General features: G+C 40.4%; 1 protein-coding gene across 1 annotated transcript in view; it reads left to right on the top strand.

Annotated features, from left to right (window-relative positions):
• The window catches only part of SRP54 (signal recognition particle 54), a 46,206-nt gene extending 34,080 nt beyond the window's left edge, over nucleotides 1-12,126 (top strand). The window contains exons 12-16 of the mRNA XM_023227461.1: nucleotides 995-1,068; nucleotides 1,273-1,381; nucleotides 5,543-5,713; nucleotides 10,655-10,750; nucleotides 11,629-12,126. Of these exons, the coding sequence (XP_023083229.1) occupies nucleotides 995-1,068; nucleotides 1,273-1,381; nucleotides 5,543-5,713; nucleotides 10,655-10,750; nucleotides 11,629-11,720 (542 nt within the window). The 3' untranslated portion in view covers nucleotides 11,721-12,126. The remainder of the gene's footprint in view (nucleotides 1-994; nucleotides 1,069-1,272; nucleotides 1,382-5,542; nucleotides 5,714-10,654; nucleotides 10,751-11,628) is intronic.
• Nucleotides 12,127-17,065: the final 4,939 nt, after the last annotated feature.

Below are 17,065 nucleotides of genomic sequence, written 5' to 3'. Positions count from 1 at the left end.
ATGCTCAAATCCTAAGGATATCTTTATTTTTTTAACAAATGCACAGTAACCCACACCCAATCAAGAAACAGAACATTTCCATTACTTTAAAAGGTTTGCTTATGCCCTTTCCCAGTAATACTTCTTATTATAGAAGTCTTGGGCTATGCATGGTGGCTCATACTGTAATCCCAGTGCTTAAGGAGGCCAAGGTGGGAGGATCATTTGAGACCAGGAGTTTGAGACCAGCCTGGACAACATAATGAGACCCATATCTCTTAGAAAAATCCAGTGGCATGCATCCATAGTCCTAACTACACTGGAGACTGAGGCGGGGCGGGGGGGGTGTCACTTGAGCTCAGGAGTTTGAGGCTACCAGTGAGTTATGACTGTACCACTGCAATCCAGTTTCGGTGATAGAGCACAACCCTCTTAAAAAAATAAATTCTGAATATATCCTTTTTTTTCCAATCTGTTTTCTCTAAGCATATTTTGATATTCATTCATGTAGTCGTACTTATCTATAGTTTGTTCTTTTTATTGCTGAATAGTATTTTTTCCACAGGTATCCATTTTCCTGTTCATAGATCCCTAAGCTATTTAAGAAACTCCAAACAATCTTCTAAAGTGTTTTGCTATTCTGTCACCAACAATATATGGCAGTTCTTTATGGTCCACATCCTCTTTAACTTTTGATATTGTCAACCTTTAAAATTTTACTCATCCTAGTAGGGATAGTTTATGTGCCTTGTTTTCAGGTTTCTTGTGTGTCTGTATATGTGTTTTCTCAGATAGAATGTTAGCTTCTCTAGGATAGGACCTGCCTATGTGTCTATATATTCTCCCCAGCATTCATCCTGTCATCTTGCACATGGTAACTGCTTGGTGAATATTTATTGATTGTATATTTTATAAGTATGCTTCAAGATGAATTCGTGATTAAGGATGAAATTAGTTTTGTTGAATGGAAATGTACATACTGTAATATATCCAAATTATTTATATTGTATTTCAGGTCAGTTTACGTTGCGAGACATGTATGAGCAATTTCAAAATATCATGAAAATGGGCCCCTTCAGTCAGATCTTGGTTAGTTATCCTTAAAAGTTTATACCTTCTTTTGTTTTTATTAAATTTTCTAAGAATAGATACACTTGCTTTAATTATTTTTACATTTGGGTAAAAATAGGTATCTTAAGACCTAGTGTCAGTATTAAACCTAATAGTTAAATGTGGACATTTTGAACTATTAATCTTAAGCTATTATTGACTTTATGTTTAAATCTGTTTTAGGGGATGATCCCTGGTTTTGGAACAGATTTTATGAGCAAAGGAAATGAACAGGAGTCAATGGCAAGGCTAAAGAAATTAATGACAATAATGGATAGTATGAATGATCAAGGTAAGATGGCAGATTATTTTCCTCAGGGGACAATGTTCTGAGTATCAGTAAGATGAGAGTTTCACTGTGTTCTTGTGGACAAGATGGGGAGAAATTTAGACTAAAAGATTATTTTTAGGTAGATTTGTAATAGCTTGAAAGCTCTTACTCAAAGGGTTATGATCATTGGATTGCCTTCATCAGTGAGAGAAATGTCTACTACAATACTCCAAATGAGATACAAGGAAAGAACACTAGTTCTTCATGATGTTGATAGAGATAACTTAAAAGGAGAACTCTAGTCAAATTTGGTGGAATGCTAGTTTTTTAAGAGTTAAATTTGGCCAGGTGAGGTGGCTCACACCTGTAATCCTAGTACTTTGGCAGGCCAAGGTGGGAGGATTACTTGAGGCCAGGAGTTTAAGACCAACCTGGCCAACATAGCAAGACCCTGCCTCTATGGAAAAAAAAAAATTACTAAAAGTCTCTTCATAGCTTTAATATTGCTAACATACATTGGGAAACTTAAGAAATGGATAGCTTAAGCAATGCTTAGAAAATTCTTTCGGTCTGAAATATAAGGTTTCAGTTTTCTCAGTATACTGCTCTGTTCCCTGACCCTATAAAGGCATACCTCAGAGATACTGTGGGTTTGGTTCTAGACCACTGCAGTAAAGGAAATACCATGCAGTAAAGTGAGTCATACAGATTTTTTTGGTTTTCCAGTGTATATAAAAGTTATGTTTACACATACATATACTGTAGTCTATTAAGTGTGCAAGAACATTATGTCTAAAAAACAATGTATATACCTTAGTTTAAAAATAGTTTATTGTTGGCTGGGTGTGGTGGCTTACAATACCTGTGATCCCAGTACTTTGGGAGGCTGAGACAGGTGGATCACCTGAGGTCAGGAGTTTGATACCAGCCTAGCTAACATGGTAAAACCCTGTTTCTACTAAAAATACAAAAAAAAATTAGCCAGGCGTGTGGCACACGCCTGTAATCCCAGCTACTTGGGGGGCTGAGGCAGGAGAATCACTTGAACTCGGGGGGCAGAGGTTGCAGTGAGCCGAGATCGTGCCACTGCACTCCAGCCTGGGTGACAGAGACTGTCTCAAAAGAAAAAAAAAAAAATAGTTTATTGCTAAAAATGCTAATGATCATCTAAGCCTTCAGTGCATTCTAATCTTTGCTGATGGAGGATCTTAGCTTGATGTCGATGACTGCGAACTGATTACAGTGATGGTTGCCAGAGGTCAAGGTGGCTGTGGCAGTTTCTTAAAACACAAGAATGAAATTTGCCCAGTTGATTGACTCTTCTTTTAACAAAAGATTTCTCTGTAGTATTCAATGCTGTTCGATAGCATTTTACCCACAGTACAACTTCTTCCAAAGTTGGAGTCAGTTCTGTCAAACCCTGCTGCTGCTGCTGCTTTATCAACTAAGTTTATGTAATATTCTAACAATTTGAACAATTTTTCATATCTGTGCTTTATCTACTATCTAATTTATTGTTATTTTTTGTAGTCTCTTTTTCCTGATCTCCAGGTTTTCATACTAACCCAAATAAGATTGTCCTTTTCTTTTAAGGTTGTCTTTTTCCTCATTGTCTCTAACACTGCAAAAATGTTTGCACGCAGAATTCATAATTGCGGCATATCTGAAGTGTCCATTCTGTGCCAGGCACTGTCCTGATCATTTTAAATATGTTAATTCATTGTATCATCATAACAACTCCTATAGCATATTCAGTTATTATCTGCCTTTTTCAAATTAGGAAACTGGTACAGGGAAGTTGAGTAATTTGCCCAGTATAGAACCTTTCCTGACTTCCTTCCTTCTTTGAATGAAGGCCCCTTCCTCTATTTGCTTAACTCTGTCATATTGCTTGCCACGATGTGCTGCTATTAGTTTTTCTTTCATTTGATTTGAGCTGTTGGAAGGAATATTATATATATTTCATAAATCTTTTATAAGGAAGATGTGGCTTAAAAGCTGCATTTATGAAATGGATTTGGAGGTTTTGATCATGACTTTATTTAGAGATATTGTATCTTTGTTAGTATTGCATTGATAATTAGACTTCAACTGGATTTCAGTTGACTTCTGGACAATATACTTAGAGGGTATAGACAAATTAGAAGATATAGGAAATCAGGATGATAAATGGGGTTCTAAACCATGTTAGAAGAGTCAAGAGTTGGATATTTGTCATCCAGCGAAAATTCACAGGAGACATAATGGCCTATGCATTTGAAAGCTGGCCAGGTGTGGTGACTCTCACCTGTAATCCCAGCATTTTGGGAGGATCACTTGAGGTCAGGAGTTCGAGATCAGCCTGGGCAACATGGTGAAACCCTGTCTTTACTAAAACTACAAAAAAAATTAGCTGGCTGTGGTGGCGTGTGACTATAGACCCAGCTACTTGGGAGCCTCAGGTGGGAGAATCGCTTGAACGCTGGAGTTGGTGGTTGCAGTGAGCCAAGCTTGCACCACTGCACTGCGGCCTGAGTGACAGAGCAACATTCTGTCTCAAAAAAAAAGATTTTGAAAGCCTTATTTTTTATGTGTGGCAAGGAGACATATACATGAATGGGAATGGAAGTGCCAGGTAAACGGATTTCAATTTAGTATGTGTAAAGAAAAGATTTTCCCCTAAGTATAACAGAATGGCATAGATAGCTTTACGTTAGATAGTAGGTCATCTTCTCCTGGGGATAGTAAGACCAAGGCTAGATAACCATTTATTTGGGGGATATTGCAGAAGGAATGCAGACATAATGGACATTTTGACTAAAGTCCATTCCATTCCTGAGATTGCATGCAACTGAAGAAATGCACCTCATATTCTAGGAGTCATCAAACAACTGTGGGAATTAATTCACTCGTTTTTTTTTTTTTTTGAGACAGGGTCTCGCTCTGCCGCCCAGGCTGCAGGCTGGAGTGCAGTGGCCGGATCTCAGCTCACTGCAAGCTCCGCCTCCCGGGTTTACGCCATTCTCCTGCCTCAGCCTCCCGAGTAGCTGGGACTACAGGCGCCCGCCACCTCGCCCAGCTAGTTTTGTTTTTTTTTTTGTATTTTTTAGTAGAGATAGGGTTTCACTGTGTTAGCCAGGATGGTCTCAATCTCCTGACCTCGTAATCCGCCCGTTTCGGCCTCCCAAAGTGCTGGGATTACAGGCTTGAGCCACCGCACCTGACCATTAATTCACTCTTAAAGCTACTCAGAGAATTAAAATACTAGTAGTAGTAATTACTTGATTATAGGAAATAATTTTTCTATTGATTATGGATAGAACCTACCTCCTTCTGCTTGCTTATATAGTCTGCATTTATGAATTCATGATTAATATTTACGATAGAGCTAAGGTGAGCATTTGTGTTCGTTTTTTAAATATACCATATACCTCTGGTGTTTGGAGGGCCTAGAGAAGGTAGACATATGAAGTATGGAAGTGTGGACATGGGGTCTCAAAACATTCTATTAATAGTTTACTTAAACTGTAGGGAAAGTACATGTGTGTTTTATTGTTTTTATAGCAAAAAGTACATGTTAGTTTTATTGTTTTTATAGCTTATGAATACTATAAATGTTCTTTCGAATATATTCTGTATTTTCTTTCTTTTTTTTTTTTTTTTTTTGAGATGGAATCTTGCTCTGTTGTCCAGGCTGGAGTGCAATGGCGCAATCTTGGCTCACTGAAACCTCTGCCTGGCAGGTTCAAGCAATTCTTCTGCGTCAGCTGCCCGAGTGGCTGGGACTACAGGCGCGTGCCACCATGCCCAGCTGATTTTTGTGTTATTAGTAAAGACGGGTTTCACCATATTGGCCAGGCTGATGTTGAACTCCTGACCTCATGAGCCGCCTGCCTTGGCCTCACAAAGTGCTGGGATTACAGGCGTGAGCTACCATGCCCGGCCTCTGTGTTTAAGTTTTAAAACTCAAAAGCAAACATAGCGAATGATAACATTTGTTAAATTGGGGTGGTAGTTTGACTATATATTATATCTGTTTTTCTATAAGTAAGATATTTTGTAATATAAAAAGAAAAATGAGATAGTTATCACTTTAAAAACATATCTGCTAAGCTCTTTGAAGTTATATATTGCCCATTTGCATATAACTGCTTTGATGGTGAAGGATAATTGTGTGTGAGAGTAATTGACTCTTGTCTACAGAACTAGACAGTACGGATGGTGCCAAAGTTTTTAGTAAACAACCCGGAAGAATCCAAAGAGTAGCAAGAGGATCAGGTGTATCAACAAGAGATGTTCAAGAACTTTTGACACAATATACCAAGTTTGCACAGATGGTGAAAAAGATGGGAGGTATCAAAGGACTTTTCAAAGGTAAGAAAAATAAGCTTATTATCAGTTAACAGACTGAAAAGAAAGGAAGTTGAGTACAAAGTTAAGAGTACTGCCAGTACTGGAAAATTCACAGCTGAATTTCATGTTATTTTCAAGTACTTCCAGGATTTATGTGACCCATGATTTATCTGTTTTCATATTTAAGGTAATAAACATTAATATTTAAAAAAACTTTACATCTGTGTAGCGTGGGTAAATGAAAAAAATAATAATGCTTTTCTTTTTGTGAACACATTGTATTAAATTTAGATAATATAAGGAAAAAAAACCAACGCATTACCTTTACTCCCCAGAGAATCCAACGGATCCTACTGCAAATAACAGTTGTTATAACTAAGTTTTCTTCTGATACATCATTAACTATTTTTCCATGTTGTCAAATATCCTTCAAAATATAATTCTTGGCCGGGCGCGATGGCTCATACGTGTCATCCTAGCACTTTGGGAGGCTGAGGTGGGCGGATCACTTGAGGTCAGGAGTTCAAGACCAGTCTGGCTAGCATGGTGAAACCCTGTCTCTGCTTAAAATACAAAAAATAGCCGGGCGTCATGGGGCATACCTGTAATCTCAGCTACTCGGGAGGCTGAGGCAGGAGAATCACTTGAACCCTGGAGGCGGAGGTTGCAGTGAGCCGAGATTACACTACTGTACTCTAGCCTGAGCAACAGAGTGCTGAGCAACAGAGTGAGACTCCATCCCCCAAACACACACACACACACTTCTTAACTGCTGAGTAATACTTTTCCAATTATGCATGTATCTTTGTCTAATGTAATGCCACTTTTTTGGACAGTTAGGCTGATTCATTCACTTCTATATCAGATTAGTTTTTGTGCAGTTCCGTGAGACCAGGAATTTTGTCTGTTTTGATCGGAAACATAGTAGATGCTAAATAAATTTTGTAGTAATATAATTTCCATTATATTTATTTGTTTATTTATATTATTTTGAGACAGTCTCTCTCTGTCACCCAGACTGGAGTGTAGTGGCACGATCTCGGCTCACTGTAGCCTCTGCTTCCCAGGCTCAAACGATTCTCCTGTCTCAGCCTCCTGAGTAACTGGGATTACAGGCACGCACCACTACCGCCTGGCTTTTTGTATTTTTAGTAGAGACGGGGTTTCACGATGTTGGCCAGGCTGGTCTTGAACTCCTGACCTCAAATGATGTGCCCGCCTTGGCCTCCCAAAGTGCTGGGATTACAGGCTTGAGCCAGAACATCCGGCCTCATTTCCATTGTAATGGTTGAATGTTTTCTCAATATGTGTGTTTAGGTTATTAAGTTTAACATTTCTTTGTACATTTACTGGTTTGAATTTCCTCTGTGAATCGCCTCTTCATGTTACCTGTCCAGTTCTTCCATTTTTCCCCCTTTTATCTTTGTAATAACTCCTTAAAATCTTTGGTTTATGTCTTCGAATATTTTCCCTCAGTTTTTCATTTACCTTTTATTTTTATTTATATTTTATAATGAATAGTAGTTGCTCTTTTTAATGTAGCCAGCCTGTCTTTTCTTTTTATTTCTGTTATGCTCATAAACAGCTTCCCCATGTTTATTTTTTCCTTTTTTTTTTTTTAACAGAGGTAATCAAGTTAACCTTCTCCATGTTGATACCACAGTTGTCACCATTTTCTTCTATTTTTTTTTTTTTGAGACAGAGTCTTGCTCTGTCGCCCAGGCTGGAGTGCACTGGCGTGATCTTGGCTCACTGCAACCTCCACCTCCTAGGTTCAAGCAGTTCTCCTGCCTCAGTCTCCCGAATAGCTGGGATTTCAGGCACGTGCCACCATGCCCAGCTAATTTTTGTATTTTTAGTAGAGACAGGGTTTCACCATGCTGGCCAGGCTTATATCAAACTCCTGACCTCAAATGATTCACCTGCCTTAGCTTCCCAAAGTGCGCTGAGATTACAGGCGTAAGCTACCACTCCTGGCTTCTACTTCTTTTTGGTTTTATTTTGTGTTTGACTTTTTATCTCAATGGAATTTATTTTGCTGTGTATTGTGTATCGTAAAAAGATAAGTTTTTCCAAAGACTATCAACTGTTCCAGTCCTCTCTTTAATTTTTTTCTATAATGTAAACAACTAATTCAGAGTCTGTGAAAATTTGCCTTGAAACCCATTAAAATAAATTTATTATTTCCAAAAATATTGATTAGACAAGCTCCAAAGATGAACAATACCACTGAATAGCTTCTAAAAGCATGAGTATTACCTTTTATCTTTGAAGCTTTCCTTATTTTCCTTGTAATATCCTATTTGCTCTTTTGTGACAAGGAAGAAAAATTAGACAATCATGTTGAAAACTGGTTATAATTCCTGCCATCCCATGCTATTTCAGATAGTGATTAATAAACACATTACATCACTGTAATGTCTTTCCCATGTAGTCCTGACTATTCTTGATAGGACAGATTCACCATCCAGATCTTATCTATGTACTGATTCCTCAATAAAAGAATAACCCCAAGATGAAGTTGGCAGTGGATATACACACAGCTGTGTCACACCAAACTTGAAATACTTTTTTAGAAGTTTTAAGTGCTGATAAACAAATTCTTAGGATAAATCACTAATGAGCATGGAATTCCCAGCTTCTTCAGTTTTATTCATCATAAATGGTTTTCACAGATTTTATCATAAAAACGTATCTTCTCTTTCATTCATAATTTATAATTCACATGATTTATTCACATTAACCAGCTGTGACTGGAGAATCAAGAGGAGCTTTGAGTCCCATTTTTTATGAATGCTTCTGAGAAGTACCATAGTTAATGCCCCTTTCAAATAAATAATTTTGAATGGGTGTGGTGGCTCACACCTGTAATCCCAGCACTTTGAGAGGCCCAGGCAGGAGGATCCCATGATCCCAGGAGGGCAAGGCTACAGTGAGCCATGATTAGGGCACTGCATTCCAGCCTGGGCGACAGAGCAAGAGCCTGTCTTTAAAAAAAAAAAAAAAAAGAGTTGTTGAAGCAATTCTATGCATTGTTGTAGTGAAGATCTCTTGCCTTCCTCTTATGAGTACAGCTGTTGTCTAAAGGATGTTTTTACCTATTCTGGCTCAGAGTGCATTTATTTTTTGTTGTTTTTTGTTTGTTTTGGTTTGAGACAGTCTCGCCCTGTCACCCAGGCTGGAGGCTGGAGTGCAATGGCATGCTCATGGCTCACTGCAGCCTTGACCTCCCAAGGTCAAGCTATCCTCCAATCTGAGGCTTCTAAGTAGCTGTGACTATAGGCGCGTGCTGTCACACCCAGCTAATGCTTTTTTTTTTTTTTTTTTGTAGAGACAGTGTTTCGCCATGTTGCCCAGGCTGGTCTTGAACTCCTGAGCTCAAGTAATCAGCCTCCCTTCGCCACCCAAAGTGCTGGAATTACAAATGTGACCCACCTCACTCAGGCTGCATCTCTTTCATTGGCTGCCCTTTTTACTGTGGTGTTTTGACATAGTGTAGAAATTCCTTGACAAATGAAGTTGCATTATTTGTCTTTGTATTCTCTGAAGGTTTTCATTACTTAAAGAAAACTTCTGGCTAGGCGCCGTGGCTCACGCCTGTAATCCCAGCACTTTGGGAGGCCGAGGAGGGCAGATCACGAGGTCAAGAGATCGAAACCATCCTGGCCGAAGTGGTGAAACCCTGTCTCTACTAAAAATACAAAAATCAGCTGGGCGTGGTGGCGCGTGCCTGTAGTCCCAGCTGCTCGGGAGACTGAGGCAGGAGAATGGTGTGAACCCCGGAGGCGGAGGTTACAGTGACCAAGATCGTGCCATTGCACTCCAGCCTGGGTGACAGAGCTAGACTCTGTCTCAAAAAAAAAAAAACTTCTTATATACATGCACATCTTGACATTCTCTCAGACTCATATTTTTTTTTTTGAGACAGAGTCTTGCTCTGTCACCCAGGCTGGAGTGCAGTGGCGCAATCTTGATTCACTGCAACCTCCACCTCCTGGATTCAAACAATTCTATTGCCTCAGCCTCCCAAGTAGCTAGGACTACAGGCACATACCACCATGTCTGGCTAATTTTTTTTGTATTTTTAGTGGAGACAGGGTTTCACCATGTTGGCCAGGGTGGTCTTGAACTGCTGACCTCAAGTGATCCACTGGCCTCGGCCTCCCAGAGTGCTAGGATTACAGTTGTGAGCCACTATGCCCGGCCCAACAGACTCATACTTTCACATTCATCTACCAGGCATCCAGTCTCTTTGCTAATTAACCCGTGTCTATAAACTCAGCTTTTGTCCAGCATTCCCCTGTATCACTATTAAGCAGTTGTTATAGCTTACTATTAAAAACCACTGGCTGGCCAGGTGTGGTGGCTCACACCTGTAATCCCAGGACTCTGGGAGGCCGAGATGGGTAGGTCACGAGGTCAGGTGTTCGAGACCAGCCTGGCCAAGATGGTGAAACCTGTCTCTACTAAAAATACAAAAATTAGCCAGGTGTGGTGGTGGGTGCCTGTAATCCCAGCTATTTGGGAGGCTGAGGCGGGAGAATCACTTGAACCTGGGAGGCAGAGGTTGCAGTGAGCCAAGATTGCACCGCTGCACTCTAGCCTGGGTGACAGAGTAAGACTCCGTCTCAAAATAAATAAATAAAAAATAAAACACTGGGTACAGTTTTGCTAATAGTGGCTTATTCACAATAAATAATTAGCATAAATTGCAGCCTTAAGAAAGGCTTTTAAATGTCCTTTTATATAGAATTTTACATGTGCTTCTTCAAAAAATAGTATGTAATTGAGATAAAGATTAGAAAGGAATATGTAGAAATAGAAATAATTTTGCTAGCGTGATAGGATTATGTAATTTTTTTCTTTGTATTTACTCACTTCATCAAACTTTCTATTATACCCTGATTATACTGATTATATTACCTCCTATACTGACTCAAAATCTTTTTATTTTTTCCTCAGGTGGTGACATGTCTAAGAATGTGAGCCAGTCACAGATGGCAAAATTGAACCAACAAATGGCCAAAATGATGGATCCTAGAGTTCTTCATCACATGGGTAAATACCAAGTTGTTAGCAGTTGCTAATGCAGTTTAATTTATAAGGGTTGAGTTTCAATTATATAAGCCTTTTGTTATAATATTACAAAAATCTGTTCAAAATGTGTGATTTCAGGGAAATGGTCATCTGAATCCTAAGTTGAATTAAATTGTAATAGGGCTTATTAGATGAGGTCTTATTCACTCCTCTGCTGCCATCTCTGTGATGTTTGAGCAAGCTATTTAATCATCTTTTGTTTGTTTGTTCTGGTGACTTTTTAGTCACATATCTGTTTTAGAACCTGGATATTTTTAATTATATGACTAAGGAGTTTTAACCTCAGTTCTACTTTGACTGTATAACCTTTACAGAGTTCCTTAAACTTTCTGAACTGCACTTTCCCCTTCGGTAAAATCACAGATCATATCTCATCAAGAAATTATGACAATTAAATGAGGTAATATATATGAAGACATTCAGTAAAATTCTGGGCATATAGTAGATGTTCAATAAATGAATTCTTTTCTTTTTGCAAGTCCTATGGAATAATCCCCTATTGATTATTTTTTATGTAACTTAGAGTAAGACCTTTTTGAATTGATAAGAAAAAAAATTTTTGTTTAGATGTATTGACTGTGTGACAGGTAGTATCCTAAGATCTTTTTATGTATCACCTCATTTATTCCTCACAATAACTCCATAAGACAGGCTATTCATTCTCTTTTATTGATGAGGATAATATAAATTTTTAGGTGGTTCGTTCTTTAAGGCTGATAACTAAATTGCAATCAGAATTCAGTATTTTTAGAAGTACTTATTAGGCAGAAGTAATAAATGTTTCCAGTTCTGCTTAATAATTATCTGTTTTTAACTCTACTTCCCTACTTTTGCTCTAGGTGGTATGGCAGGACTTCAGTCAATGATGAGGCAGTTTCAACAGGGTGCTGCTGGCAACATGAAAGGCATGATGGGATTCAATAATATGTAAAGAAAATGCCTTAATATAAACTGACTCAGTTGAGTACCTAAGTTGCTGAGACCTCAGAGTTTCCCTTCTTTTTGCAAATTGGGGGGAAATTTTTCTTGCTTACCATGCACTCTTTCTTTTTCTTCTCACCCCCTTTTCCCCTCCTTTTCTTTTTCCTTCTTTCTTTCCTCCCTTTAATGTAAGGGAGAAATACATGGTTTTTGTGGAAATCATTATATGTTTGCTTTAGATTTTCTTCTGTTTTCACCATCATAACACTTAAGTTAAATCATGATGTAAAATTTTAGTACTTAAAGGTTTTTAATCGTCTCGAAGGCCAACTATCACATTTGTAAACAGTCCTGGTCAGTAGTTAAATAATGTTCCAATTAAAGTGCTGTAAAATAAACTTCAAAGTGGTTATAAGGGATTGTTAACTTTCTTTATGGTTAAAAATTATCAGTTTATCACACTAAAAACTCAATGGAAAAGCCAATAGATAAATGTCATTTAAAACTATGCCTGGGGCCGAGCACGGTGGCTCACGCCTGTTATCCCAGCACTTTGTGAGGCCGAAGCAGGTGGATCACCTGAGGTCAGGAGTTCAAGACCAGCCTGGCCAACATGGAAACCCCATCTCTACTAAAAATACAAAAATTAGCTGGGCATAGTGATGCGTGCCTGTAGTCCCAGCTACTCAGGAGGCTGAGGCATGAGAGTCACTTGAACTCAGGAGGCGGAGGTTGCAGTGAGCTGAGGTCCCGCCTCTGCACTCCAGCCTGGGTAACAGAGTGAGACTACGTCTCAAAAGAAAACAAAAAAGAAATTAAGAGGCCAAGCGTGGTGGCTCCTGCCCAGGCTGATCTGGAACTCCCGAGCTCATGTGATCTACCTGCCTTGGTCTCCCGAAGTGCTGGGATTACAGGCCTGAGCCATTGCACCCAGCCAATCGTTGATTTTTTTTCCTTTTTTCTTTTTTGAGACAGAGTCTTGCTTTGTTGCCCAGGCTGGAATGCAATGACACGATCTTGGTTCATGCAATCTCTGCCTCCCAGGTTCAAGTGATTCTCCTGCCTTAGCCTCCTGAGTAGCTGGAATTACAGGCATGTGACAACACACCTGGCTAATTTTTTTTTTTTTTTTTGAGATAGAGTCTCCTTCTGTCACCGAGGCTGAAGTGCAGTGGCATGATCTCTGTTCACTGCAACCTCTGCCTCCCAGGTTTGAGCAATTCTCCTGCCTCAGTCTCCCTAGTAGCTGGGAATACAGGCGCGTACCACCATGCCTGGCTAATTTTTTATATTTTTAGTAGAGATGGGGTTTCACCATGTTGGCCGGGCTGGTCTCGAACCCCTGACCTCAGGTGATCCACCCATGTCGGCCTCTCAGAGTTCTGGGATTACAGGCATGAGCCACTGCGCCCAGCCAATTTTTGTATTTTTAGTAGAGATGGGGTTTCACCATGTTGGCCATGCTGGTCTTGAACTCATGGCCTCAAATGATGTGCCCACCCTCTCCTCCCAAAGTGCTGGGATTACAGGTATGAGCCACCATGCTTGGTCTGTTTTCTGCATACCAGAAATATACTTGAAGAAGTTGATATATTTTGATGATAATAGCTAATGTATACATCTTCTAAAGGAAAAATAATTGCAAGTATTAGGTTGTCACTATTATATATTAAAAATAATGACCTGACAGGAGTTCAAGACCAGTCTGACCAACATGGCAAAACCCTGCCTCTATTGAAAATATAAAAATTTGCTAGGCGTGGTGGCAGACACTTGTAATCTCAGCTACTTGAGAGGCTGAGACAGTGAGCCAAGATAGTGCCATTGCACTCCAGCCTGTGAGACAAGAGCAAAACTGTCCCCCCCCCAAAAAAAAAAGGCCAGGCACAGTGGCTCACGCCTGTAATCCCAGCACTTTGGGAGGCCCAGGCGGGCAGATCATGAGGTCAGGAGTTTGAGACCAGCTTGGCTAACATAGTGAAACCCCATCTCAACCAAAAATACAAAAGAATTAGCTGGGTATGGTGGCATGCACGTAGTAGTCCCAGCTACTTGGGAGGCTGAGGCGGGAGAATTGCTTGAACTCAGGAGGCGGAGGTTGTGGTAAGCCAAGATCGCACCATTGCACTCCTGCCTGGGCAATAGGGCAAGACTCTGTCTCAAAAAAAAAAAAAATGACCTGAACCCAAAATGAAAGTTAAAAACATAATTCATGAAACTGTGACATAGTTGATTTGGTTTTTGGTTATCTTGGATTGCTGCGTGGTTCATTTAGAACAGTGGCTTTTAAATAAATTAAGGAATTGAAAATACTGGAATAATTTATTAATATTATGCCTATTATTGACAGCAAGAAGATAATATATATGGTATTACAGTGTATTTTGAATTAGTATGAACTGATCTTCAGCAAGCAATTGATTTGTAGAAGTAAGAATGAAAGAAACAGTTTTTATGGTGCTAATTTTTTCTGACTCACATATTTAAAAAAGATCTTGTCGCCAGTAATCCCAGCACTTTGGGAGGCCGAGGCGGGTGGATTATGAGTTCAGGAGTTCAAGACCAGCCTGGCCAACATGGTGAAACCCCGTGTCTAATAAAATTTTTTAAAAATTAGCCGGGTGTGGTGGTGGGCGCCTGGAATCCCAGCTACTTGAGAAGCTGAGGCAGTAGAGTCGATTGAATCCGGGAGGCAGAGGTTGCAGTGAGATTGGACCACTGTACTCCAGCCTGGGCAACAAAAACGTGAAACTTCATCTCCAAAAAAAAAAAGAATGCAATTGAGATTTTTTTTGTTAACTTGGGCAGAGATTTTATATCCCACTAGTTTTTCTGCTAAAGACTAGAATAATCCTGTGGAAAATTTTATACCATGTTAAAATGATGTATCTTGTGTTCTGCAGAAATCTTATTAAGCTATAGACATTTGACAACAGAGAAAATACTGTTCTCCAAAGTAGTTTCTTATTAAACTGATGCATGCTACCTTTTCTAGGTACAAGTTTGTGACTCTGTTCTCAGGGTATCAATTTTGCATTTTGACCAAAAAAGGAAATTGAAACCTTTGGCCATAATAACCTTGATGGCTTCAGGCATAGTTTTAAATATTTGTGTGTCTGACACAAACTATATTTTTCAGAAGCAACAATAACAGTAATAAGACAGGCACAGTGACAAGACATTGACACACACCTGTAGTACCAGCTACTTGTGAGGCTGAGGTGGGCGAATCAGTCAATTGCTGGAGTCCAGGAGTTGGTGGTCACAACAAACTATGATCATTTATGAATAGTCACTGCTGATGAATAGTCACTGCACTCCAGCCTTGGCAACATAGGGAGACCTCATCTAAAAAACAACTGAATGCAGTAGCTCATGCCTGTAATCCCAGCACTTTGGAAGGCTGAGGTGGGCAGATCACTTGAGCCGAGGAGTTGCAGACCAGCCTGGACAACATGGTGAAATTCCACTGCTACAAAATACAGAAATTAGGCTGGGCGTGATGGCTCATACCTGTAAAACCAGGACTTTGGGAGGCCAAGGCGGATGGGTCACTTGAGGTTAGGAGTTTGAGACCAGTCTAGCCAACATGGTGAAACCCTGTTTTTACCACAAATACAAAAATTAGCTGGGCATGGTGGCCTGTAATCCCAGCTACTCAGGAGGCTGAGGCACGAGAATCACTTGAACCTGGGAGGCAGAAGTTGCAGTGAGCCAAGATCACAACAACACTGCACTCCAGCCTGGGTGAGACAGAGTGAGACTGTAGTCTAAAAAAAAAAAACAAAAACAAAAAAAAACAGAAACTAGCCCAGCATAGTGGTGTGCGCCTGTAGTCCCAGCTACCTGGGGGGCTGAGGCAGGAGGATCGCTTGAGCCTTGGAGGTCAAGGCTGCAGTGAGCCAAAATCACATCACTGCACTCCAACCTGGGTGACAGACCCTGTCTCTAAAAATTAAGTAAATAAATAAATAAAGGACTACTAAAGGTCTAGGATACTTTGTTCAGCTTCCCTTTTTCTTTTTATGCTAAAATGAGGAAATTGAAAATATTCTTTAAAATTCTGATTCCATTAGGTCCTCAAATTGACATTTTAAAAGCTATCCTTCAGTTCTCACAGTTTTTATTGAAGTGATGTTTCACAGCCTAAGTACTATATACCTGTATTAATCTGTTTTGATGCTGCTGATAAAGACATACCCAAGACTGGGTAATTTGTAATGAAAATGAGGTTTAATGGACTTACAGTTCCAGGTGGCTGAGGAGGCCTCACAATCATGGTGGAAGGCAAAAGGCACATCTTACATGGTGACGAGAGAAAGAACTAAGCAAAAGGGGTATCCCCTTAAAAAACCATCAGTTCTCATGAGACTCATTCACTACTATGAGAACAGTATGGGGGAAACCACCTCTATGATTCATTTATGTACCACCAGGTCCACAGACCCTCTGGTCCCTCCCAAATATGTCCTCACATTTCAAAACCAATCATGCCTTCCCAGCAGCCCCCACAGTCTTAACTGCTTAACTTGCTTAACATTTCAGCATTAACTCAAAAGTCCACATCCAAAGTCTCATCTGAGACAAGGCAAGTCCCTTCCACCTTTGAGCCTGTAAAATCAAAAGCAAGTTAGTTACTTCCTAGATACTATGGGGGTACAGGCATTGGGTAAATACAGCCATTGCAAATGGGAGAAATTGGCCAAAACAAAGGGGCTACAGGTCCCATGCAAGTCCGAAATCCAGTGGGGCAGTCAGATCTCAAAGCTCCAAAATGATTTTTGACTCTTTTGTCATACATCCATGTCATGCTGATGTAAGAGGTGGGCTCCCACAGCCTTGGGCAGCTGTGCCCCTGTGGCCTTGCAGGGAACAGCCCCCCTCCCAGCTGCTTTCACAGGCTGGTGTTGGCTGTGGCTTTTCTAGGTGCACAGTGCAAGCAGTTGGCGGATCTACCACTCTGGGATCTGGAGGATGGTGGCCCTCTTCTCACAGCTCCACTAAGTAGTGCCCCAGTAGGGACTCTGTGTGGGGGCTCCAACCCCACATTTCCCTTCTGCACTGCCCTAGCAGAGGTTCTCTGTGAGGGCCCTGCTCCTGCAGCAATCTTCTGCCTGGACATCTAAGCGATTCCATATATCCTCTGAAATCTAGGTGCAGGTTCCCAAACCTCAGTTCTTGACTTTTCTGCACTAACAGGCTCAACACCACGTGGAAGCTGCCAAGGCTTGGTACTTGCACCCTCTGAAGCCATGGCCTGAGTTGTACCTTGGTACATTTTAGCCATGGCTAGAGTGGCTGGGACATGGCACCAAGTCCCAAGGCTGCACACAGCAGGGGGCCCTGAGCCCAGCT

Source organism: Piliocolobus tephrosceles, chromosome 6 (assembly GCF_002776525.5).
Source record: "Piliocolobus tephrosceles isolate RC106 chromosome 6, ASM277652v3, whole genome shotgun sequence".
NCBI classification, from domain to species: Eukaryota; Metazoa; Chordata; class Mammalia; order Primates; family Cercopithecidae; genus Piliocolobus; species Piliocolobus tephrosceles.
The sequence above is the reverse complement of the archived record's forward strand: the minus strand, read 5'-3'. Positions and strand labels throughout refer to the sequence as shown.